This window comes from Nymphaea colorata, chromosome 10 (genome assembly GCF_008831285.2).
Source record: "Nymphaea colorata isolate Beijing-Zhang1983 chromosome 10, ASM883128v2, whole genome shotgun sequence".
Classification (NCBI taxonomy): domain Eukaryota; kingdom Viridiplantae; phylum Streptophyta; class Magnoliopsida; order Nymphaeales; family Nymphaeaceae; genus Nymphaea; species Nymphaea colorata.
The window spans coordinates 11,916,188-11,943,012 of record NC_045147.1 but is presented as its reverse complement, the minus strand read 5'-3'; the positions used below and the strand labels follow the sequence as shown (position 1 = coordinate 11,943,012).

The 26,825-nt window shown below is 39.0% G+C and overlaps 2 protein-coding genes across 2 annotated transcripts; both read left to right on the top strand.

The window, feature by feature from the left end:
• The first annotated feature begins 5,167 nt into the window (after positions 1–5,167).
• LOC116263368 (geraniol 8-hydroxylase-like) lies at positions 5,168–8,788 on the top strand. Its single transcript, XM_031643082.2, has 2 exons — positions 5,168–6,310; positions 8,075–8,788. The coding sequence occupies exons 1-2, from the start codon at positions 5,417–5,419 to the stop codon at positions 8,711–8,713; spliced, it is 1,533 nt and encodes a 510-aa protein (XP_031498942.1). The 5' UTR covers positions 5,168–5,416; the 3' UTR covers positions 8,714–8,788.
• A 12,077-nt stretch (positions 8,789–20,865) lies between these two features.
• Positions 20,866–24,673, top strand: LOC116263105 (geraniol 8-hydroxylase-like). Its single transcript, XM_031642696.2, has 2 exons — positions 20,866–21,763; positions 23,978–24,673. The coding sequence occupies exons 1-2, from the start codon at positions 20,870–20,872 to the stop codon at positions 24,590–24,592; spliced, it is 1,509 nt and encodes a 502-aa protein (XP_031498556.1). The 5' UTR covers positions 20,866–20,869; the 3' UTR covers positions 24,593–24,673.
• Positions 24,674–26,825: the final 2,152 nt, after the last annotated feature.

The window sequence follows — 26,825 nt, the reverse complement described above, 5'->3', positions numbered from 1 at the left end:
ATAATTTTGATAAAGCAGGAAGAAACTAATTACCTCTTGGAGATCACTTTTGGGTAATAAATGTAATAAATTGGATCTGGATTCTATCTGATGCCAACATGGATCAGAGCCATTTGTATTCTTTCGAGCCAGTTGGGTCCACGATTACCTCGACCAGCGCTTCAAATGAGTAGGACATGCAGGTCCAATATGCAATATACTATTTCTGGATATTTAATTCATCAAAGGAAAATATGGGTGTTCATTCAGATCGACAAGCTATCGATTTGAAATTCTGGTTTCCCTTTGAATGTTATCTATTTCAGATCCAAGCCTGAATCTATTTGCACAAGAAAAGAACCCACTTTTTCTTAGCGCCACTTCTGATGCCAGTAATAGTTTTTTGCTGCAAGCACAATTCATCTCTTTCGAAGCAGGAAGGAGCGACGCATGGCTTTGGGGCACTGGCTGGATGGTTCACTTGGTACTGGCTTCTTTGCTGCATGTCTTTCCATGGGGGCTTCCCCAAGGGATCGAACCAGAGACACTTGATATAGCGGCCAAGTTTGGGGGTAGCATTACAGAGAGCAGTGCCTTTTAGGAATCGTTTTGGTAGTTAGAACATGGTCGGTGCTATTCATGAATCTACTTCAGTTTTTGAGGTAGATTCATAAAACACTTACAAATTGTTCCACTAGTCCAACTCTACCTTATTGTGCTCCCTTGAACCTCAGTGGAGATGTGATTGGTTCATGCATATATTGTCTTAGATCATGGCTGGGTCTGTCCAACTTTTATATTGTTTTTGCACTGGATGTCACATATTTTATAGTACTCCCTAACTTTCCTATTAGACTTGTGTTGCTATCACAGTTTATTGTACTCCCCAACTTTTATATTTGACTTGTATTGGATGTCATATAATTTATAATACTCTCCAACTTTTACATTAAACTTCGATTTAATATCACATTGTTTATAATAGTCTGATCTTTACTTTTATGTTAGACTTGTATTTTGAAGAACATTTTGATAATCATGATACATAAGAACAAGCCAATCTTTTTTGGAATGCCAAGCGGATCTTGTCTGGGTAATAAAAATAATTAACTGGATTTGGATTCTAACTTTTTACCAACATGGTTTCTTTTCCTTCCAGAGGTGCCAAATAATAGAAGAGATCTATTTCATTATTTAGCAAGATTAAAATGATATGTATATGAAACAAAAATTTACAGGTCTCAGCAATATTACGAGTAAAACCAAGCTCACCATGAAAGCCCTTCCTAGCAAAGCCAAGAAAACTCCAAAAAAACAAAATTGGCAACCGAATATCAGTAGACTATAGAACTTAGCCAATTCATTGACACCCAAAAAGCTCGTTTGCTTGAGTAGAGCCTCTCCGAGCTTCAATAGCAGGGCTACCATTTAGAATGACCAATCGCATTGTAGGTTGAACCTATCTTCAACGTTCTTCTTAATTCATCGGATGCTTCCAGCCTCATGCATTAATTGTAGCAATGTTACAAACCAAGACAAGGTTTCAAGCGGACGAGGGAGATGGGATTAAAGGTGAGAAATCGAGTATTCTTTCTATTTTTTTCTGAAGAATTTGTGCAAGACGTTATATAGTTAACAAAATAAAAATTAACATCCAAAAAACAACGTCGAAGAGTACAACGGGCATGAAACAGCCTTTCTTCTTTAGTGGTTGCCACTCATGGAGGTGTTGTCGCACATAGATAATGGAATGCTACGGAAATACCAGACCTTCTTCAATAGCCACCAGCCCCCAACAGTAACCACGTTGCAACCTATAGTGACCATCTTGCATAATGCGATAATTCATGATAGAAACTAGTAACTTTAGTTCTTAACAGTCCTCCTCAAACTGAAGTGTGAGTGTTCAAAACACCCAGTTTGTTTAGTAAATGATGGAATGCCTCTCACCCTAGTGCCTTAGTAAACAAATTGCCCAATTGGTAATTTTTGCGAATGTAGTATGTTCGTATTATTTCTTGAAGCCGTTTTTCTCACACAACATGACACTCTAACAATCTAACTCAATGTGCTTTGTTTGTTCATGGAAGACTGGATTCACCGCAATATGGAATGCAACCTAATTATCACAAAACACCATAATGGGTTGTGTTTGCTTTAAATCATGTCATAAATTCTTCAACCAAGTAATCTCGCACACACATTAGCCATTGACCTATATTAAACTTCGGTGAATGATCGAGACACAGTTTGCTACTTTTTTGTCTTTCAAAAGACCAGAACAAACCCAAGAAACACACAATAGCCAATGGTTGAGCGTCTTGTTGTCTGACACACTGCCCAATCAGATTTACAGAACACACTTAGGTGCATATTATTTTTTTTGCTTATTAGAATACCTTGTCCTGGGTTCGATTTGAGATACTGAAAAACTTGTAATGTTGCTTGAAGTTGAGGTAGACAGGGCTGTTGCATAAATTGACTTAGGACATGCACCGTGAACTACTGTATAACCGGTCGAGTAATGCTGAGATAAATCAACCTTCTTACTAAACGATGATAATGAGTAGGGTCTTTGGTAAATTCTCCTTGATCGGCATCTAGGCCATGCTTTAGTTCTATTAGAAATTTAACTGGTTTGGCTCCCAAATGACTTGCTTCTTGAATAATATCCAATGCATATTTTTGTCGTGACAGCTAAATACCGTTAGATGAGTAAGCAATTTCAATACCTAATAAATACTTTGGTTTTTCCAAGTCCTTCATGTGAATTTTTTAGCAAAGGATGGACTTGAACTTTGTAATGTGAGCTTCTACATTTCCTGTAATTAATAAATTATCAACAAATATCAAAACAGCAAGAAAAATCATCAACCATGCTGCAACCTTCAATAATGGCCATCTTTCAATTTGTGATAGTGGTCATCTTGCATAATGTGATAATTCAGGATAGTAACTAGTAACTTTTGTTCTTAACAAGCAGTGACTTGCACCTGGGAATCCTTGCAGCAACTTGATTCCAATTGTGATGAAATCAATCTCAGTTTGGCGTTGTCCTCAAAGTTCCCTTCCTTGGATTTGCTTTCTACCTTTTGTTGTGAATGTCACTAGTAGGTACATGCAAAGCCCTAGAAAGTCACACATGAAGGTTGTAGAACACATTTTTTGATACATCAAAGGCTCTCCAAAACAAGGACTTTGGTAAAAAAGAAATCAAAATTTAGACATAGTGGGATTTACATATGCAAACTGGGCAGAAGATATCAACAACAAAAAATCAACAACATGATATTATGTTTTTGTTAGTGGAACCTTATGACCTGGAAAAGCAAGAAATAAAAAATAGTTGCTCAAGCGGATTATCGTACTATGGCTACAGGTACTAGTGAACTCATATGGACTAAGAACGTGAACGAATAATTAAACATTGAAGTTTCAAAGTCCATGGCCATGTTTTTTGATAATCTACTTGCTATATTATCTCTATCAATCAAGTCTTTCCTAAAAGGACGAAGCACATTAAAATTGACTGTCACTATGTCAAAAAAAGACTAAATTCCAAAGAAATCAAGACCCTTCACATAAGTGGCATTGAGCAAGTTGTTGATGCTTTAACTAAAGGAGTCACAAAAGAAAAACTCCAGGGGATGTCATAACATCTACTCTCCACTTGAGGGGGAGTGATAAAAATGAAATGGCCGTTGAGAAATCTATTGCCCTATTCATTGATTGAATAAAAAAGAAAGGAGCATCAATCAACTTTTAAACATTGAACAAATGTTTTCTTTATTATAGGGAATTGTTGTACTCTTATTTGGATTAATGCTTTTAGCCTTTGTTGTATATAGAAGAGAACATATTGTGTTGAGAACCAAGTAAAGATCGGCCACTCGGTTCATGGATGTAGGCATCTAATTTCTTTTTTTCTATCTCAATCGAGCAATGTGGGGATGGTTGCAAGTCACCACTCTGCACGTGAGTAAGGCTCTATCATTCTCAAGTAGCAGGTACAACCTAAACTAAATCCCTTCTTCAGTTCATAGTTGGCAAACCCAGCTCTCAGATCGCAAGAGTTGGATCGGAATTGTTCATTTAATGGGTCACCAGATCGGAATTGTTCATTTAATGGTTCACGGGTTAGGACCCAAGTGATCCACACTAAAACTCCTGCAAGACTCGGCTGAATCAGGTACAATTTTAGTTTGGCAATATAAAACTAAATTAATGGTAAAAATTGATTTTGATTCAGGTTTTTTTTTTTCCTGAATCAGTTGCAAAGACCAAAAAAGGGAGGAGAAGGCTAAATTTTGGTTCCCTCAATATGTATATTATATTCCTTTACGACAGAGGCCAGTGGACCATTTGTTGGGAGTTTTTTCCTTTTCGGCAACCCCAAGTTCAAACCTCCAAACCAGCCTCATCCTATCTCTCTCAATCTCTTTATCTCGGGTCATCAGTGACTTCAGAGAGAACATATTTTTTTTTTTTTACATTTTAATGATTTCACCAAGTCTTTAAGGATTGAGTAGTTAATTAGATCATTTGAAAAAAATAAATAAAAAGAAAGAGATAGCTAGAGTATGAGTATGGTAACTCAATTGCATGTTAATAGTCCAATTCTTAGTACTTGTCCCCACCAAATCATCGAGTCAACTCATTGACCCGTTGACCTGGTTGGCTGCCAATCCAAGTCCCATTCCCAAGTTTGCCGACTATGCTTTGGTTAATTTACATATCGTCTTCCATGAGATCAAATGAAGTTTCTTCTTCTAATCAGCATCTTCAACCCAGAGGAACCTCACCATATGAGATTCAACCCTTGTTAAGATCGTCTTTAGGGCTTTTCAAAACCTACATCCAATGGATAAGAATGGAAGCTGAGTCGTGTTTAATGAGATACCGACCATCATGCATGTTTGTTAGTACATGCATCCTCCTTTAACTTATCTTTGAACGGAGGAAGGAAACCAGAGGCAGGCCTTGATGTTGATTGGGAGGAGGAGGAACATAGGCTTGCTTTTATTGACTCAAATGGTATATATTTCTAGCTGAGGTAATAGAAAAAACTATCCCTGCATTGTAAGGCTGGGCATCGGATCAGGCTGACCTGACCAAAAAAAAGTGACAAAAACTAAGCCCGCTAACTACCAGGCCGATGAAGCGGGCTTGACATTATGCCTAGGCCCGGCCCAGCCCGACCCCATTGCTGCTGCCCTGCAGGGTCTCAGGGTCTCTCTCACAGCCACTTTCAAGCTTTTCCCCTCCTGCCGTGGCGTGAAGGTCTCTCAGCCCCCTTTCAAGCTTTTCCCTGCCGTGCCGTGAAGGTCTCTCTCAGCCCCCTTTCAAGCTTCCCCCCTTCCAAGGGATCTCTTATAAAGCAGTCAAGGCAGCCAAGAACGAAGGTAGAGGAACAAAGAATAGAAGCTAGCAGAAGTAAATGGCTGCCCTTTGTGATTTGGTACCTTGGGTCTGCATCTTGCTATCCTTTGTCATCTTCTACAATCTCATTTCCTCGAAAACCAGCAAGCTACCACCAGGCCCGGTGGGTTTGCCGGTGGTCGGCTCCCTGTTCCAGGTTGGCGATATGCCCAATGAGTCTTTGGCTAAGCTCTCCAAACGGTATGGACCCCTAATGAGCCTTCGCCTTGGGTTGACGACCACTGTGGTGGTGTCCTCGGCGGAGATGGCGGAGGAGGTGCTGCAGAAGCACGACCAGGACTTTGCCGGCCGGACCATCTTGGATGCAGTCAATGTGTGCGGCTGCCCCGAGTCGTCCATCATAATGAACCAGAATTGCCCGAGATGGCGGGAAATAAGACGCGTCTGCAATAACGAGTTGTTCGCGCCTAAGAAGCTGGAGGCCATGAGGGGACTCCGGGAGGAGAAGGTGGGAGTGCTCCTCAAACACATCCACACGGCATCGGTGGCCGGACGTCCGGTCAACATCGGTCAGTGCGTCTTCAAAATGGCTCTCAACTTGATGTCCAGTACAGTGTTCTCGGAGGACGTGGTGGATTTGGAATCGGAGTCGATGGGAGAGTTCCAGGGCTTGGTCTGGGGGTTGATAGAGGCAGCCAGGAAGCCGAACGTTGCTGATTACTTTCCGATGCTAAGATTGGTGGATCCTCAGGGCCTTAGAAGGCGAGTTCAGACTCTCTTAAAGCAAACGGATGCTATCCTTGACGAATTGATGGAGAAGCGATCCCAGTCGCATGGCGCTGCAACAGAAGGGTGGAAGAAAGAGAGGGAGGATTTCTTGGACGTGCTGCTCCGACTTGTGGAGACCCCAAACTCCGGCTTCACTAGACAGAACGTCAAGCCCATCATCATGGTACCGATTCCACCTACCCTTATCAAATCATCCTTTACTTTTTCTTTTTGTCTTCTTCTTTTGGAAAACGTTGGAAAACGTTGTATTCTTTTTTTTCTTTTCCTCTAAATATAGGTTCAAGTTACTTTCTATATAAAAGTAGTGGAATTTCTTTTGTTTTTCTATTATACTGGAAAGAGTGAAATTCATGAAAAATGGATCCACTTTTAGGTTTAAAAAGTTGGGGAGATTGGATTGCAAGGAAAGTTGTAAAACTAAAAATTTTTATCCTGCAAGGCCCTGTTTGAATTATGAAACTATTCACTGGGCTTAAAATTCGCATTTAGTGCCATGTACTTTTTTTTTTTGTTGAAATTTTGTTTCACCTTTTATTTACTTTATCGTTTGATTTCTTGAGACTTTGTTTTAAGTATTAAAAAATTTATTAGCAAAAAATTTATTTCAACATTCAAGTTTCACTTGTTTAGGTACTAAAGCTCCATAATAGATTCAAAGCTCTCGGTATTAAAACAGTGTGTGTGTGTTTGTTTCACGGGAAAACTCTGTCTTTGTCTACAACTGAAACTTTTGGTCGAAATTGAACTAGACTATCGGCTCTACAGTAAAGAATTTCATGTATTCAAAGCAAACCCTCAGCAAACGTTTACTTCGATCTATGTGAAATCACGGATAAATGTGCTATCCGGTGATGTTAAAACAAAAGAAAATTTTGCCATCACAAGATGAAGAATTTTTCTAACGTCAAGATAGACACAACTTTTTCCAGTTTAAATGAATAAGTTTCACCTTTGATCTTGATGCCACATAAAAAAAAAAAAGGAAAAATCTGTTCACACAAAATAAGAAAAAGTTCAACCTTCAAATGTGGATGTTTTTCAGGATTTAGGTAAAAGTACGATTTTTTTTGGGTCAAATCTACTTTTGTGGTTGGGCATTTTTCCAAACAAAGTTTTCTTAATACACCCAAAAGCGCCCCCTCGCGAGTATTTGAAAATAGTCACTTTTTTAGTTTTTTACATGAGCGAAAAATACAAGTGAATCTTTCAGCAATTTGTTATAGAAATCAATATCACAATCAATACGCTTATATATGGGTTGTTTTAATTAATCATGTTCTTGTTAACAGTTAAATTAAATTACGTATTGAACGTATTTTTTGTAAATTTTCGTTTTTTACAGCAGCACTGCATTTTATCTCATTTTAACCTTGGCGATTTCAGATTATTGGGACCGGAATCAAAACTCTGTTTCTTATATATACGTGAAACCATTAGTTAAGCTGGAAAAATTTTTTATTGTGTGGTAAGTCTCCCAACACATTAATAGATTCTTACTCCCCCAACAGGATTAATAAAAAGAGGGTTTTGGATATTGTCTTCTCTATTTTTTTTCCTTTTTTTTTTTTTATGTGCGATGCTCTTAACTTTTTTCTTTTCTAATAATCACATGGATTTCCACATTTCCCTTTCTATGCTATTATTGTCTGCTAGTGACGCAATAGGTAGGGGTGGAAAAAGGGTGCTAGCGGAGCTGCGGAGGGCATGGTCTCATTTCAGATTTTTTTTAAAAAATAAAAATTATATATATAAAAGTTAGAAATCTTAGTTTGGCATATATAAATTATATTTTCGTTATTATTAAAATTTTGAAATTACAGTTCTGCTCCCACAAGAAAAAATGACTAACCTATAGTTTTTCCCTTTTTTTTGATCTGTGATGGTCATCTCATAAAAGCCCGTTTCGTCACCATGGTGCATTTAACAGGACCTCTTTGTCGCTGGAACCGACACAAGCAGCATTACAGTGGAATGGGCCATGACAGAACTGCTTCGCCACCCGAACAAGATGGCTGCAGCTCAGTCCGAGATAAAACGGACGGTCGGCGTGGATTGTGTCGTCCAGGAGTCGGACATCCCACGGCTCCCTTACTTGCAGGCAGTCGTGAAAGAGACCCTAAGGCTACACCCACCTGCTCCCTTGCTCATGCCACACCGAGCAGATGTCACCAAACGGCTTGGTGGGTTCACCATCCCCAAACACACGCAGGTGGTTGTCAATGCTTGGGCTATCGGCCGCGATGCTTCCTACTGGGAAAGCCCGACGTCTTTTTTGCCGGAGAGATTTATCGGTTCGAACATTGATTTTAAAGGAAAGAACTTCCAATTCATCCCCTTCGGAGCAGGAAGGAGAAAGTGCGTCGGCATGGCTTTGGGGCACCGAATGGTTCACTTGGTACTCGCTTCTTTGCTGCAGGCCTTTTCATGGGAGCTTCCCCACGGGATCGAACCAGAGCAAGTTAGCGTAGAGGCCAAGTTTGGGATAACACTACATAAAGCTGTACCTCTTACAGTGTTCCCATCTCCTTTAATTAATGGATATGTACATGGTTCTGATATCTTGTGAGATGATTTTCTATTGTATTACACACCACAACTTTATCATTAGGACTTACCTTTGAATAAGATTCTGATCATTTTGATACGCAAGGAAAAACTAATTACCTGCTAGTGGACATGACGTTTGGGTAACAACTCTTGGAATCTGGATCTGGATTCTATCTGATGCCAACATGGCCGAGCCATTTGCATTCATTAGAGCCCAGTTGGGTCCACGATGACATCGAACAGCACCTGAAACGAGTTGGACAAGTAGGTCCAATATACAATCTACTTTCTCTTAGCTCCAATTTTGTTGCCATTAAAAGTTTTTATAATTAACATTGTTTATTTTTCTTTTATTTTTGGGTAAACGGGAGGTTAATCTCAAGTGAAGACCAAAGTCTCTTTCCATCTTCCTACGATTAAGGGTTAATTTTGATGCGTGATGATTCAACATGCACTCAGTTGCTCTCTTTTTATAATACAAAGGGTTAAGGCTATAATACTTGAACCACCAACCAGCCTCACCCAATTATTATACCATGTCCCGGAAAAATTAATAAGCCTACTTGTTATTAATCATTGACAAGAGAAGGAGCAACACTTGTCCAGAGGCAGACGACGCCAAGGAAATGTCAGACCATCGACTTCAATGCTAGATCATCGGGTGTTCAATCGATAGGCACATGACCTCATCAAATAATTAATGAATTTTCAGGGGCGTGGCATCTTCGGCCATTCAAAATCGCCAATTTTTTATCATATCAGAGCACGAAAACATTAAACGTGCTCCAATTAAAAGACTCATTCTAAACACTGTCATTTTATCTTCAAAGTCCATCAGCAGCCAAATGCTTTGGGAGTTGAAAATAAGCACAAATTTGGAGATTCATGAATGATGAATGGATCACGTAATAGATAACCTGACGAACTGAGAGAGAGAACAAAAGCAAAGGGGATTCTCATAGTAGCAGCCAGGGAAATGGGAGCAGCTTAAACCATGAAAACGGAGTTGTGGGAGAGCGATACATGCATCCGCGCTTTGAGTGCAGCGATGGCGAAGCCAGATATTTTGGGCTGGAATTCTTACTAACACATGTAAATAGTTGAATGCTACAATTATTTTCTTGAAATATCGGCAAGTACGAGGCTGAGCTGGCCGATACAAGCCAGTGCTATGTCTATCTATATGCCTTTACTTTATCAAAAATATTCAAAGTGGGTTGCACACAAGACTGTAGAGACGATCAAACATGAGGTTAGACGTTCAGGTCCATACACCACAAACACTCCAAAAATGTGTTTCTTTTCACTTCTTTGAAGGGAAGTTTGCACCAGAACTTTTCTTTTCACTTAATAGGAAATTTGAAACGATATTCAACTTTGACAAATTCCCTTCTCTTTTCCTTTCTCTTCTCGATGCCCTGTACCTGATCCACGTTAGCGCTGTTCATGACAGGGGAAGCGATGAGCAATAAAATGCTCTATTCCAATTTTATGCTTTGTAGGATTGCTTCTTGGTTTTCTCTTGATGCTTTATTTCTTGTGCTTCGTTCTCACTCTGGTTGTTGATGAGATAAATGTGTTGGTACAGTATAAGTTTTTTATTGAATATAAAGATGCTTGTTGCAAATCTTTTTCTCTTTTATTAGTTACATGACAGTAGCTTCTCATGTGATTAAAGAAAGCTGTTTGAAGCTCAAAATGTACTCACCGAATGTTTAGCTTTTCTTGAATAGCTTATATCTGTGACCATGTTGTACGTTTTTCTTTTTCCTTAAATGCGGAATCGTATTAGAAATGTCAAGCAATGATCTTTGAGTCATCAACGCATGAAAATTTTGCCAAAGCATCAGTGATCACATGCATTCTTTCTCAGGTAGATTATGTGAACATTCTCAGAAAAATCAGCAGTTAATTACCGGTTAATTAATGTTTTCTATATGTAAATATAGTGAAATTGCATACATTTCTTGACTTACTTTTCATATCCATGATATTTGCCTCTAACATCTTTTTTACACGAGCAGATATTAGTTTAATTTTGGCATTAAGTTTTTCTTTATCTTAGTTAACCTCTTATATTGACCACAAAAATAGCTAACCTTACTCACAAATTCTTTGGTGAACTAGACTTTGTAGTAGACTTTCAGAGGAAAAAGGGACTTTAATAGGTTTTTAGCAGGTTTTAGAAGAGAGTTGAAAGTCTAGAAGTATTAAAGCTGAATTCTGCAAAATTAGTGAAATTCGAGTATTATTAGAAACTCATTGTTGTAAGTTACGGAGTTAACCCTATTCAATTGTAAGAAGTTGTATAAACAGCTGCTGAAAGATAGTTTATTGTATGAAGCTTCTGTAAGTCAATTTAGAGCCGATCATTCTTCGACCTTGGGTTTTTTTTTTTAACTAAAGTTTATATTGTGTGACCTGAATGAAAGAGCAAAACCTCCAACTCCAGGAACTCAAGGCTGTCCAAAGGGATCCAAAAGCTCATCACCAATTTGCGCCATTGATCTGCTCAGTCATCCACCACTATGAGATCTACTACAATGCAAAAGCAAATGCAATAAAAGAGGACGTTCTGAGGATGAATTCATCATCCTAACCAGTACCCTAGAGACTTTTCTCAAGTACAGTAAGGTTGCAGAGATTCAGCCTAAGCATTAGCTGGATGGCTTATTTGATCAAGTCAGCAACAAGGGCAGTCTAATCTCCTTGTCGCATGTGCAATTTGTTCAACTGGACGAGTTGCATAGGAGAATCATTAGAGAAGAGGTGAAATGCCCAAGCTGCAAAAGAAGACAGGAGAACAGCTCTTTGTGAACTTGGCTGAGATAGAAACTACAATTAACACTGTCTCAGGTAAAGTACTTGAATGTGAGGCAAACGCAGTTGGTCACACACACATTTAGGTAGCAATATTTTTTTCAAGTTGTTCTCTATACGATTATCCTATTATAGTAAAAATGAAGTTAATAACTTTTCCTATTTTCTTGCTTTCTTTGCATCTTATGTTTGGGTTCACCAGATTTTTGTTTGGTGTAGGACCTAAACCAGGTGTTCCTTCTTCTCGACTTCATGGAGATGATAATGCCTATCGGATGCATGTTGACATCATGATAATTAAGGTTGGTGGTTTATTTATTGAACACTATACTATATAAGCCTTACGCTTATTGACCCAGTCAAATTCCTTCCATTTGCCGGGCTCTCCTAAAATTTTTAAATGTCTATACTTGTATTGTTTTATGTTTTTCATTTGTTTTACTTTTGTTGGATGGTGAGATTGTGAATTTGTGGAACCTCCTGACATGCAGTAAGCTGCACTCCATGCTTTGTCCAATGCTTCTTGTAAACTCTTCCAATTATAAAAGAAATGGTTGGATGAAACTAATTCTTAGCATGTGTGTTGTCTATTTTCTGATGGTTGTAACTCTATTGCTATTGTATGCGGAATTTACTAGACAATGCAGTAACTGGTGGATTGAAAGAGCTTCCCTTCATTTTGATGAATGAAGACATCCAGCTCATGATTGCAGGAGTCTAAGCTTTATTCATATTGTGCATATTTGGATGTGTATATTATATATGTTAAGATGTAGCTGTATTGTATGAAAATGTAAAAGTTTAGACAACTGGAGATAGTGGAGACAGTTTTTTTTTTTTAAAAAAAAAACATAATTTATGACGCAAATAATGTGTTATTGATGTTTCCATATCAGTTTTCAACAAACTTCATTAAACAGAAATGCAAGGCTTTTCATTACAAAAAGTTTTAGTTACGGGCCTCTGGTAACAAAGTTCGGACGTAATGCATTAGTGAAGACTTTTAGTAACACAACAGATGCATTACTAAACATGCATTCTATATATGTATTCACCACATGATGCAAACCGTTTGTGTGAGGTTTCATCAGAATGCATCTCTAAATGAACAATCAGTGAATATTAATTTATATTGCTGCTAATAACTATTCGATGAATGACAGTACAATAATTACACTAAAAAATAACTTGGAAAGAAGAAACCTTTTTCTATTGAGAGAGAAACACTTACATTTTCATTATATTGAACATATTCTAAATCTCATAGTTCAAGATGGTATACAAGATATGCATCATGCAATTTTAAAAATTCATGAAATTATTAAATATACAAAGGGATCACGAAAACGACTACCTACTTTTAAGGATTGTATTAAAACAGTTGGATTGAATAATATAAAAAGAATTAACCTATGATATTTCTACTCGGTGGGCTGCATATGTCATGTTGAGAGACACATTGCTTTACAAAGATGTTTTTCAACATTTGGCTTATGTTGATCATAATTAGTAAATTTGTCTTTTGATGATGAGTGGTCTTATGCATCTCTTTGTGCCAACTTTTGAAGTTATTGTACAATGCAACAAATATTTTCTCAATCACTAAATATGTAACAGCTAATATAGTTTTTCAAGAAATACGAAAGGTATAAAAAATTTGCATAGGCATCTATACAAGGGCATTGGCATATAAAATGCAAGAAAATTTTCACAAATATTAGAAAGACTACATTATTCTCTTTATAATTGAATTTATTTTAGATCCTGCTTCAAATTGTGGTATTTGAATTTTTTGGTTTAGAGTTTCAATGAACTTGTTGTAATGATAATTTAATATGAGAAAATAGAGAAGAACCTTCGTGAGTTGTATACCGAGTATAAAAGTGTGTATGGTACAAACTATAGAGAGAAAGAAATTGCGAATAGTGTCATAGTGAAAAGTGAAAGATATAGATGTTTCAAAAGATGCCTTGTTCACATACTACTTGAATTATGCATTTAATTGTTTCTTGCACAGATCTAGAAATATATTTAGCGGATTCAATAGAATGAGTTCAACATAATGAAAACTTCAACATATTATCTTGGTGAAAAACAAATAAAAGTAAATATAGAATTTTATCTAAGACGGCTAAAAATAGATTAGCAATCTCTATATCTACAGTCGCTTTAGACTCTGCGTTCTATATAGTAGGAAGCACCATTAATGATTATTGATGTTTAACCACACTTGAAACTGTTGAAGCACTAGTTTGCATACAGAGTTCGATTCGTGACGAAGAGTGTCATAATTTCCTACTTGAATTATGCATTTCCTTAATTGTTTCTTGCACAGATCTGTAAATATATTTAGCGGAATCAATAGAATGAGTTCAACATAATGAAGACTTCAACATATTATCTTGGTGAAAAACAAATAAAAGTAAATATAAAATTTTATCTAAGACGACTCAAAACAGATTAGCAATCTCTATATCTACAGTCGCTTTAGACTCTGCATTCTATATAATAGGAAGTACCATTAACGATTATTGATGTTTAACCACTCTTGAAATTGTTGAAGCACTAGTTTGCATATAGAGTTCGATTCGTGACGAAGAGTGTCATAATTTCAGCCTGCAAAGATTTAAAAAAAAAAATGTTTAGAAGGTTTATTGGGCTTATTGAGCCACCAACGTGAATTTTGTATTGCCCTAGCCCAGCCTTGGCCCCTTAGATTATTGGGCCAGGCCACACCAAGCTCGATAAGTATAGGCTCGATGGGGCCAGCAATAGTGCCCAGGCCTGAGCTCGAGTCAAGCCGGATATCGAGTATGTGTCCATGCCCAGCGCAGTGTTCAAGTTCAATGATGGCTTATCTAGAGCATATCAGATTTCCAGCAGGTGCTCTTGATGCTGCTGGAAATCATATTGATCACTGAGACCTAGTACAAATAACTCTAAATGGACTACCAGCAGAGTACGAGATCCTTGTCACAAGCATGACAACGCCTTCAAACTCATTTAAATTGACTTTTTGCTGCTAAATCAGGAAAAGGCTTTTACAGATTATGAAGCCAATAGTCTTGCTCAAATCGAGGCCTCCAAAGATGTCGTCCATACGGCTTTCTATTTTGACAGAGTTCACAGATATGGATGTGGAATTTCCATGACGGGGGTTGAGGACAAAAACAATTCAATCAAAACCACTAAGGTATTTCTTTATCTGTTAGAAATAAAGATTTTTTTGTCAAATCAAAGAGGCCCGATTATATGTCATCGTCGTGATCACAAAGGTCATACTGCAAGAACTTGCTATAACATCCCTCGAGCTTTTTCAACTATGACTATGCAAGAGTTGGGGGATGAATATTGGTGCTACCAACAGTATACTCGACAGTGATGGTTAGCTTGACAACAAATGCTGTTGTGATGGGAAACGGTAAGTTTCTTCCAGTTGCTCATACTGAAGATATGTTAGTTAAAGGTCAAGGGGATTCTTTTGTTCTAATGGATAACCTCAATGTTCCAAAAATAGGTTATAGTCTCATATATGTGGGTGATTTATTTCTGCACGCAATGATTGCATTTTTAAATTTTCTCCTTCTTAATTTGTGGTTAAGGATCGGAGAACAGGCAAGGTGCTTCTACAGGGGCTGAAAACTAGTGATGGGATTTATCATACTCAACTTGGGTTCACACAAAGAAGATATCAAGAAAGCTTTCATTACCCAAGAATCTAATGCAATTAAAGGCACGTTTAAAGAGTGGCATCGAGCCTACGTCATGTGAATAAGAAGATTATTTCCTTTTGAATTCTCTTAATTGCATTTCAATAAGTTCCATGCCTTAGACATGTGTGTGAACATTGTTTAACTGGAAAAGCTCATAAAGTGTCATTTTTGAATCTCATTATCGTGCCTCAAAGGTTCTTGAAGTACTTCATATTTCATATGTAGGGATGTCAATATATCTGACTTGATTTGGATATCAGATCGAACCAATCCAAAAAAATTTTAACATCCGATTATGAAATCGGATCAATTCAGATTTGAGAAACAACATCCGATCGGATTCGGATTTAGATTCATATATACATAAATATTTGATCAGATTCGGTATATATAAATATCCAATCACATTTGAATAGAGATTAAGATTGAATTTATTTTTAAGCAAACATTCTATATCTACTGCTCCTACATTTTAAAAATTGGCAAGATTCGGTTCAAAATTCAGACTCGAATTCGGGTATGAATATAAAAATTGGATTCCGATTGTGAAACGGATTTTATATTTTGGATCCGGACATAACTTTTCTTTATTTGTATTTGAATCTGAATTTGAATCCAATATGTAGGATGGGAAATCAACTGAAACCCTGTTAGTAGCGACAAGCGAGAGCGGATTGGGGGAGAAAAAGAAAGGTCAATGTCACCGAAGGGGCACTCTGACCGGCATAGCATGACTATAGCGAGCCCTGCCCATTTCCTACCTTTTGTCCCAAAGTCATCAGGCAGCAGGAAACACTGGCCTAATGGATGGGGGCGTCCCAAACAGAGGCAGTGTTGCAGAAAAAAGACCTTTTTACTATCGGTACTTTTTTAGGTCGGTCGATATCGACAATCCTATTCTGCTCTTTGTCAGTTTGATTTCTATAGAGTGACAGTAAGGGTGACTTATCTGTCAACTTTTTCCACTATCACCCTCTGACCACACTCTCTTTCTTTCATTTCATATAGGGGAGCAATACCGAAGCCTAGAGAGGCAGAAGTGGCAAATCGGCCTTGAAATAGCCTTAGACATGTCGGTGCATCAAGGCCCCGCTCATTGTGAATCATGGTATATTTGTAAAAACACAATTAATATACCCTATTTGAATATGATCTATTGACATCCGTTTAAGGATCTATCCAATCTGAATCTTATCCATTGACATGGACAGATCCGATTTGAATCTGCTGTTGACATCCTTATTCAGATAAATGTATGGGGTCTGGCACCTGTTTTCTCACGAGAAGGGTTTAAATAACTTTTGTTAATTGTGGATAATTTATCTTGGTTTTCATTGATATTTCTATTGAATAACAAATCTGATGTCCAAAGATTGTTTTGCTAATTTCAAATCTCCTGTTGAGAAGCAACAGGAGAGCCAATTCAAATGATATGGTCAGACAATTAAAACTCTAGAGAGGAATTTTGCAATCATGATTTCGAAAAAGAACTGCAATATCAAGGTATTCATCGTTTGTCTTCTCCACACACTACAGAGCGAAACAGAATAGTAGAGCGTGAAAACCATCATGTTATCGAGACCAGATTAAGTATGCTGGATGATGCAGAAATTCATCTTTAGCTTTGGGTTGAAGCATTTAAAGCAGTTTATTCGCCTTCCGACACTGAAACTTAATAGAAAATCGCCTTATGAAATATTGTTCGGTAAGAGACCGCTTTTAATGCCTACCAATTCCAACAGAAAGGCTACTGATGCTTCCAACCGCAAGCAAGAAAATCATATCCAGACATGTAATATTTGACGAGCATTCAAGATGGCCCTGCAACTTTTGATTCATTCACTTACAAAGAAGCAGCCTTGGATCAATGGATTTTATCTCGTTTTAACTCGCCAAAGGCCTGCTCTACTTCAAAGTGGGTTAGTAGTCATTAAACAAATTGTGAGGATCAATTAAATAATGATGTTGTGTATTTGCCACCTGCCATGTGTTTGCCTCCTGCCAATGTCTATCAGCCACATGAAGATTTATCAAACTGTAACTTAACATCTATTAAAGCGAGACCTGTGCCTTCAACTCCAAATGTTGCCACATGTCCATGATGAGCATCCTCTCCCACCACTTTTCACATAGCGTGATCATACCCATAATAACCATGCATTCTCATGAGCGAAATTCAAACTCACCATGTATACTCCATGGTAACTCGTTCTATGGCCAACTCTGTCAAACCAAATGCCTTCTATGCTACCTAGAACTCGAATTTTGAACCTCAAGCCTATTCTCAGGCAGCTCAATTCCCTCATTGGCAGCAAGCAATACAACAAGATATAGACGCATTGCACAAGAATGGCACATGACATTCAGTTCCTAGTCGACCGGAAATTCATCTTTGGTATCAAACGAAATGTCGATGGGATTATTGCAAGCTCATCTTGTCTCATAGAGTTTTGTCCAAGAAGTAGCCCTTGATTTCACTGAGACTTTAAGTCCGACTATCAAACCTACAACCATACAAGTTCTTCTTACTCTAGCTGTTCAATCTCAATAGGAACTTCGGCAATTAGATTTTGATAATGTCCTTTTTAATGGGGTCACTTAAAAAAAGATAGTTTCATTGATACATTGAAAATATAATATCGGTAAAAGTTGACTTTTACTAACGATTGGAGCTAAATGTCTGTAAGTATGAATTTCCACCGACGTTTATCAAAAGACGTCGATTAACTGTAGCCTTCACCAATGCATAAAGCTATTGTGTCATTGAAGTTAAACCTTTGCCTGACACCAGACATCGATAAAAGTGAAAAAACCATTCAACACCAGTGGCCGCAGAAGATGTTTACATATCTCAATCCAGCGGATTTATAAATCCCACATATCCCCACTATGTGTGTAAGTTGGATGAGTCATTATATGAGCTCAAAGAAGCCCTTCAGGCATGATACCACCAACTGAGTTGTTTTCGTTTATCTCATGTCTTTCGAGTTTTTCAATTTGACGCATCTTTATTTATCTTTACTCAAGGGAATGACCAACTATATTTTCTTGTATGTGTTGATGACTTCATTGTCGCAAGAGCATCGCCAATTCTTATTCAGCGCATGATTGCTAAAGTTGGGACTAGTTTTTTCATGATCCTTGGGGATCTCTCTTATTTTCTCGAAATTGTGGTTAATAGGCCTTCGGCAAAGGTGCTACTTGCAAACTGTTTTTGCGAAGTTCAAAATTTCTGATGCCAAGCCCATGAGTTCTTGTTGGACTTCTACTTCTTATGCTCCGCTCTTGGATCCATTCTTTCATCAGAGCAGGGGCAGAGTAAAAAATTTTTACTGAGACGGGTTGAATGTTTTTAAATTTTGACTAGGGCTGAAATATCATTTTTCAAAATTTTTACACATAACAAGTGAAAATTTTTAAAATTTACATATACTTTTTTTTTTTTATTTGGGGCTAGGACCCATGAGAGTCCTACGTTGGTTCTGCCCCTCTATGGGAGCATGGTGGGAGCATTACATTACATAACCTTGACTCCACCGGATGTTGCGTTTGCTGTCAATCATGCATGTCAACACATGCATCAGCCTTTAGAGGGACACATTGGAAATGCTAGTAAAACACATTCTTAGATATTTCAAAGGCACAAACGATTATGGCCTACATATTCAACGGTCATCTATGTTAAATCTTACAACGTAAGCTGATGCCAATTGGGCTGAAAATGTAGAAGATAGAAAGTCCACAAGAGGTTTTGTCAATTTCTGAAAGAGAAAATAGTATCTTGAGTCGCATAAGCAGAGCATTGAGGCAGAATATAAGATCTTGGCATGTACAGCAATTGAATGACTTTGGTTACCTTCCTTGAGCAAAGTATTGGGGTTCGAATGTGATGGAACGCCAGAATTGGCGGCAAACCCTATCGTATATGTTTGGACCAAGCATGGCGTGGAGGACTTTCATTTTGTTCATGATCACGTGACAAAGATAAATACTGAAATCAAATTCATTCGGTTACTGAACAATTGGCACATGGTTGTGAATTTGAATCTCAAAGTTAATGTATGAATCTTTATCGGCTGGCTTGAACAGCCTCCTTTAACTTCCCTTACAGCCTCTGCTCTAATTTTTCTAGCCTCACCATGCTAGATTCAAGCCTTGTTATGTCCGTCTTGAAAAGCTGCATCCAATAGATAGAGAGGGAAGCTCAGTCATATTTAATGTGACACAGACGCGGTTTAAACCATTTCCTCACAACCAACAAGGAGAGGTGATTGAATGTACCGGTTCACGCACTCCCCTTGGTTTTCTTTTTGTTTCTACAAAGAGTTTTCCTTTTTTTTTAGTTTTAATCGGTGATTTAATTTATCACGTGTTTTTGTGTTTTTTTTTAAAAAAAAACGTGTTTTCTGTGATTTAAAAAATCTCTTTTTTCTAATCTTTTTTTAACTCTCTTTGGTTTTTAGTTTTCTTCCTGTTCCTACAAAGAGTTTTCCTTTTCTATTAATGAGGACCATTTTCGTCGTTGCCTATCGGGTGCACCGAGGGGTACATAACCCGCTGCGTCGCACATGTATATCCACCTTTGAAAAAATGAATCCAATCAGCCAATGGGGGCGCAGTAAATTTAAGACGTCATGATATTTGACTGGGAGAAACATGAACTTACTTTCCTTGACTGTTAAACATGCATATGTTAAGCATGCATATGTTTGCAGAGGTTTTCACACTAAAAGACAACGAGAAGATGTCACACTTTTTTTGGCCCTAGCAGACCAAAGTTGACATAAGGAAAAAAATATCTAGTCTTCTTCCATGACTTCAATTATGATCCTTACATCTTCTATTTTTCCGATATGGGTACCTGTTCCAACTACAACCGCCAAAGGAGGCTTGCCTTTCTTATTGCCTTAAAGAAAAAATGAACAACACTTTTTTATTTTTAAGGGACAATGTCTAAAAGTACAAACTTACTTGATTTAACTGTGAACAAGAGTGCCGTGTTTTTTATTGTGTTTCTTGTAGCAATAGATAGGGGAGTGAACCTTCCAAGCAACCTCTCAATGGAACTTTGAACAAGCGATGTCCTTATCAAAAAAATCAGAAAAAGCAAGAAACCCATTTGAGATCATACTGAAAAAAGAGCCCATAAGTGGAATTTCTAAAAAAAACTGACTGTTTCTCTGCTCATCAAACACATGGCTGGCATGTCTAATATGCTGAGAGGCATTATCTTCAGACTTCATCATGTCTATGCATGCCCTGTGGAGCATGTTATTGTTACTTGTCTTTGGTGCTATAATTTTGTTTTATATTGTGGGCATTATTCTTTTGGAAGACTGCTTGCACAACTTGCGCCAACTAAAAACTATCCCAACATTTGCAAGGAGAAGAGTTTCAATACTAGGAAAAGCGACTGATCCCAACATGGTTGTGTAGAATGAGTCCTTAAATACCTTGAATATGGCTTTGAATGAACAAGACATGCACCCAAAACTATTTGCACATGTAAATTAAGAATCCCATTTTCTTAAGTAATAATTGACATGCATCAAATTTTAGCATAATGTCTTGGAGTCTTTTATAAAGCGATCGAGGCAGCCAGGAAGGAAGGGAGAGGAACAAAGAATAGGAGCGGAAAATAAATGGCTGCCCTTTGTGATTTGGTGGTACCTTGTTTCTGCATCTTGCTATCCTTTGTCACCTTCTATTCTCTTATTTCCCGGAAAACCAGCAATCTCCCTCCAGGCCCAGTGGGTTTGCCGGTGGTTGGCTCTCTATTCCAACTCGGCGCCAAGCCCTATGAGTCCCTGGCTAGACTCTCCAAGCAGTATGGACCTCTCATGACCCTCCGTCTCGGACTGAAGACCACGGTGGTGGTGTCCTCCGCGGGGATGGCGGAGGAGGTGCTGCTGAAGCACGACCGCGACCTCGCCGGCCGGACTGGACTGGACGCTACCAACGTGTTCAACTACGCCGAGTCGAGCATCGCGATGAACCAAAACTGCCCGAGGTGGCGGGAGCTGAGACGCCTCTGCAACAACGAGATGTTCTTGCCTAAGAGGCTGGACGCCATGAGGGGACTCCGGGAGGAGAAGGTGCAGGCACTCCTCAAGCACATCCAAACGGCATCAGCGGCCGGGCGTCCGGTGGACATCGGCAAGTGTACTTTTTCCACTGCTCTGAATTTGGTGTCGCGTACGGTGTATTCGGAGGACGTTGTGGATGTGGAGTCGGAGTCGGCAGGCGAGTTCAAGAGCCTGGTGTGGGGATTGACACAGTCTGTCTTGAAAGCAAACATAGCCGACTACTTTCCGATGCTGAGCTTGGTTGATCCTCAGGGGATCAGGCGAAGGAACAAGGCTCTTTTGAAGCAAATGTTTGCTTTCCTTGACGAATTGATCGATAAACGATTGCAATCATGTGGCGCTGGAGAAGGGTGGAAGAAGGAGGGCGAGGATTTCTTGGACGTGCTTCTTCGGCTTGTGGCGACCCCAAGCTCGGGGTTCACTAGACAGAACATCAAGCCCATACTTTCGGTACCGGCGCTCTCACTCACCATTCCCACACATGACACATCCTTTATGCCTTTTTTTTTTTTAATTTTTCCTTTTTCCTTTTTTTTAATAAAGATTATGACTTTTTTAACGGAATTACTTCAAAAAATTGAATTTTTTTTTAAAAAATTAACATTCAATAAGAAATTAGGCCATGCTTGGTTTAAAAGATGATATCTCTTTGGAATCGGATTCAGATTTAAATTAATTTTGTTTCAAATTTGGATCAGATTTGGTGTTAAATAAACATATAACATCTAGTCACACATTTTGAAAGTCAGTTTTCAATATATCTTAATATCATTTGGATTGGGTTTCGAAGTCAGACCGAATTCGGGTTTGAATTTAAAAATGGGATTCATGAATTTGGATTCAAGTATATATGGTCTAGGCTTTTTTTTTTCATTCGTATTGGAATCTTAACTTGAATTCAAGATCTGTACGGTTAAGAGTGCGTCGGATTTAAATCTAATCCCTTAATCTATATTCCTACCAAAGAGAGTAAAACGACAAATTTGGTGTGTGATTTCCTTTTTATTCTCTAAAAGAGGATTGAGTAAACAGTGAACACATAAAACAATTATCTCAAGAGGTTTTGTGCAACGGTTAAGATGGGGCTGGTGAGCGACCTGTCTTCACTTTGAACATTCCGGTTGTTAAGTTTATAGGTTGTAAAAGAAAGGTCACATGTACATGCTAAAGCATGATGAAGGTAAGTACCCAAAATAAACTCTATACTTTAATGGGTCGTTTGATGGTTGGAGATTTCTGTAGCAAAGGAGAAAAAATTCAAATATTTGAAATTTTTCTGATTTTATCAAATGTGAAGATTTTTTTTTTTTTACGGTTGGAGGTGGAAACGGAAAAAAAAATTCAGGGGAAATTCTTTTCCAGGCAAAAGGTAGAAAAAATTTTTTGGACATTTTTTTTTACCATGAAGAAGGGAAGGAGAAGGAGGAAGGAGGAAGAAGGGAAGGGCGGAGGGAGGATGAAGAAGGGAAGGAGAAGAGGGGAAGAAGGGAAAGAGGGCACGGCGATGAGGGAAGGAGAAGAGGGGGAGGAGGAAGACCGGGAGGGGAAGAAGGGGAAGAGGGCACGGTGAGGAGGGAAGGAGAAGAGGGGGAGGAGGAAGACGGGAAGGAGAAGAGAGGAAGAGGGCACGGCGAGGAGGGGAGGGGAAGAAGGGGAAGAGGGCACGGGGAGGAGGGAACGGGAAGAGGAGAAGAAGGGGGGAGGGCACCGCGAGGAGGGAAGGAGGGCACGGCGAGGAGGGAACGGGAAGAGGAGAAGAAGGGGGGAGGGCACGGCGAGGAGGGAAGGAGGGCACGGGAAGAGGAGAAGAAGGGGGGAGGGCACGGCGAGGAGGGAAGGAGGGCACGGCGAGGGCACCTCCCCACATCCCCACCGCTGCCGATGGCACCGCCTCTATTACCAGCTCCCCATCTCTCGCCGCCGCCGCTCCCCACGTCCCCCGCCACTGCCTCCATTACCCGCTCCCCATCTGCCCATCTCTCTTTTTTCCACAGATGTAAATCCCAACTTATCAAACACACGGTCATTTTGAAAATTTTCAAAATTTATTTCTATTTCACTCTTTTCGAAATTTTATTTTCAAAAACATCTTTCTTACTTCAGATTTCTCGCCCATCAAACGGGCCCACTGGCCCAAAACAAACACTGATAATGACTCTTGGCTATCAATTGTTAGCAATCTAATATGTTGACTTCAAATCAGGTTCCCGCTTGTCCTCCAATAAAACAGATCCACCAATGATATCGGAGTGGAGATGGAACGTCCCCAATTGACATTAATGAGCCGACGTCTTCAGCCATTCAAAATCACCAATTTTTCATCATATTGAGTGAATGGTCCACTAAAATAAATAAATTATTAGGTGATTTCGTTCTCAAAGCCTTTTCTTCTTTGTCTTGTTTGCTATACATAGACTAACACCCATAAGCATTGAAGGGGACTTTTACCCTTTTGACAAGCCGATCCGCTACGGTAAATCCTTTAGAGCTCCCAATACCCATTAATTGTTTGACCTCCTTAACAATTTTGGTGAAATATTGCTACTTGATTTTGTGTTTCGTAAACAGCTTTCGATAATGAGAGGACGAAGCATGCAAGTAACAATCATTTTATGGGATTAATTTGCTGATGAGCCTGCTATACTGACTTTGTTTAATTAACAGGACATCTTCATTGCTGGCGCAGAGACAAGCAGTATCACAGTAGAATGGGCCATGGCGGAACTACTTCGCCACCCGGACAAGATGGCTGCAGCTAGGTCTGAGCTAAAGCAGGCCATTGGCATCGGCCGCGCCGTCCAAGAGTCGGACATCCCACGGCTGCCTTACTTGCATGCGATCGTGAAAGAGACCCTAAGGCTGCACCTACCTGGTCCTCTTCTCTTACCACACAGAGCAGATGTTACTGTACAGGTTGCCGGGTTCACCATCCCCAAGCACACCCAAGTTCTCATCAATGCATGGGCCATAAGCCGCGATGATGCATATTGGGAAAACCCAACATCCTTCTTGCCAGAGAGATTCATTGGTTCTGACGTAGATTTTAAAGGGAAGCACTACCAATTCATCCCTTTTGGAGCAGGAAGGAGGATATGCGTCGGCATAGCTTTGGGGGAAAGGATGGTTCACTTGATGCTGGCTTCTCTGCTCCATGCCTTTACGTGGGAGCTTCCCCAAGGGATGGAACCAGAGCAACTTGATATGGAGGCCAAGGATGGGGTAACACTGCCGAAAGCCGTGCCTCTTATTGTATTCCCTTCTCCCTTAATGGAGATATGAATGGTTCCTATATTGTATTAGATCATCCCCGATGTTCGCCAACTTCTATATTATATGGTATGTCACATGGTTTATTGTATTCCCCTACTTTCATATTTGACTTGTCCTGGCAATACTCTCGAACTATTATATTAGACTAGCATTTGATATCACAGTGTATAATAGTCTCCAGCTCCTATGTTAGACTTGAGTTTGAATAAGATTCTGATACTCATGATGTACAAGGAAAGTCCAATTGCATGCAGTGCACGCTACAACCGAAAAGCAAATTCATCAATTAATGTTTGGATATTAGCAAGATGGGCTTGCATTTGTTGATTTCTAAGCCTGCACAAAAATTCCACTTGATCAAAGAAAATGCAGAATTTCTAAAGGAGGTAATAGTGGTCTTCCTAAAAACTATCAGATCGTCCGCAAATTAAAAGAAGAGTGCCAATACAAGGAAGAGATCAGGTCGTTTCGAACATGGTTGATGATATGTATAATATATAGAATCTGTCCTTAATTACTTTAAATATGGCTTTGAAATTTGAATGAATAAGACACGCATGCAAACCTATTTGTACATGTAAACAATCCCTTCTCCCTGAGTATATAATCGACATCAAATTTCAACACATATCATTATATATGCTTCCTAGGGGCGAGGAGGAAGAAGCTCCAATGGTTTGGGCATCCATTTTTCTGGGGTCTTTGAGTGTAGTAGCGTCCTGGGTCATGCCGGATGGTTATTTTTTATTTTGTGCCATTAAAAACTACTACAAATTATGTATTTTGTCGCTAAAAATTGTGGTCAAGCGACTTGCTCTTTTACTAAGTTTTTTACTGATACAAAATAAGAATAACCATCTGAGCACAGAACTAGCCAGTTGATTTCATTATATATATATATATATATATAGTTGATATGTAAGAATAATAGAAAACATCAAATCAATTGTTGGCAAAACTGATACCAAATACAAAGAAATCATACATTTTGACCTCTTTTGCGGAAGAAGACTACACCTGCAAACACTTGAGTGTATGTATACATAATACATACATGTCTGCATGCTCAGTCGCATGGTTAGGTGAAGAGAAAGCACATTATTAGGCACACGAGTGGCGGCCGGTTTCCGGCCATCACTAGCCAGAAAACATGTTTGTTGAGGTCATCCGTCCATGTCAGCGTGACCTGATCTGGCAACCGGTTTCCTTCCTGGCCCACTACCAGAAAATGCTACCATGAAAAGAAATGCACAATAATTTTTTTTTTTTTTTCAGCTAGCCATTATCAGCCAAAAATAAACAGCCGGTTATAGGGCTGGCCGGCTGGGCATGGGTCGGCCGGGGTCAGGTCGACGACTTATTAGGCCTCGGGTTAGGTGGTCCATGCCACACAGAAGCATCGAAATAAAAGTTAAGAACCTTTTAATTTACTTTTTAAAATTGTATTCAATTTTTTTAATAAAAAAATTGTCAGGCCCATCAGGCTGCCAATGGGCTGATTAAAGTGCACGGGCCCAGCATATTAAAGTATCAGGTCGGGTCTAACAAGAGTGGGCCTGTCTGGCCGGCTAGAGTGCCTGAGTCGTGCCAGTTCAATGCCCAGCATTGGCTGGGGCCAAGACAGTTACAGAAACTAGCTGTTTACCGACTACTGAGTAAAAGTTGAAGGCTTCCTTTCGGGAAAAAGGGCACTGAGCCACTACCGAGATACCACTCTATATTGAACAGCTATTAATTCTAACCGAGTTGGGTATTATTCAAAATTCAACGTCTTCATTATATCCGGTTTTTTTTAGTCCCGTTTTTTGTTGCCAAAAAAAATTCAAACTGAGTCCGGCCCCAAAAACTGGGTTTGAATCATGGTTTTGTGAATCATCCAAATGGAGATTCGCTTGAATTTGCACTAGAAAGAATACATTACAGTTAAAAAACAAAACAAAAAAAACTACACGTTGCACCTAATTTTGACCAACACCTTACTTTTGTATCACTGAACATTCATGAGGAAATGGATGAAATGGGCTGTCCCAATTATTAAAATCTTACCATATAAAGTTACGTTTGCAGGACCAAAACATTAATCGTGTACTAATTATCACTCATATGTTTCTGAAGAAACAAATTTTGCATGAAGCAATCAGTCACATATAACATTTATCTAAGTGATCTTCATATTTATGAACATTGAAAACAACAGAATTTAATATTTTTGACACTTATAAGATGGACGGGTTATGAGCAA

What these genes read in the sequence shown, in the direction of transcription:
- LOC116263105 (XM_031642696.2), top strand. Translation starts at nt 20,870, where the DNA reads ATGGCTGCCCTTTGTGATTTGGTGGTACCTTGTTTCTGCATCTTGCTA. An exon ending in ACATCAAGCCCATACTTTCG is followed by an intron (nt 21,764 to 23,977) that starts GTACCGGCGCTC and finishes TTTAATTAACAG; the next exon opens with GACATCTTCATTGCTGGCGC.
- LOC116263368 (XM_031643082.2), top strand. Translation starts at nt 5,417, where the DNA reads ATGGCTGCCCTTTGTGATTTGGTACCTTGGGTCTGCATCTTGCTATCC. An exon ending in ACGTCAAGCCCATCATCATG is followed by an intron (nt 6,311 to 8,074) that starts GTACCGATTCCA and finishes TGCATTTAACAG; the next exon opens with GACCTCTTTGTCGCTGGAAC.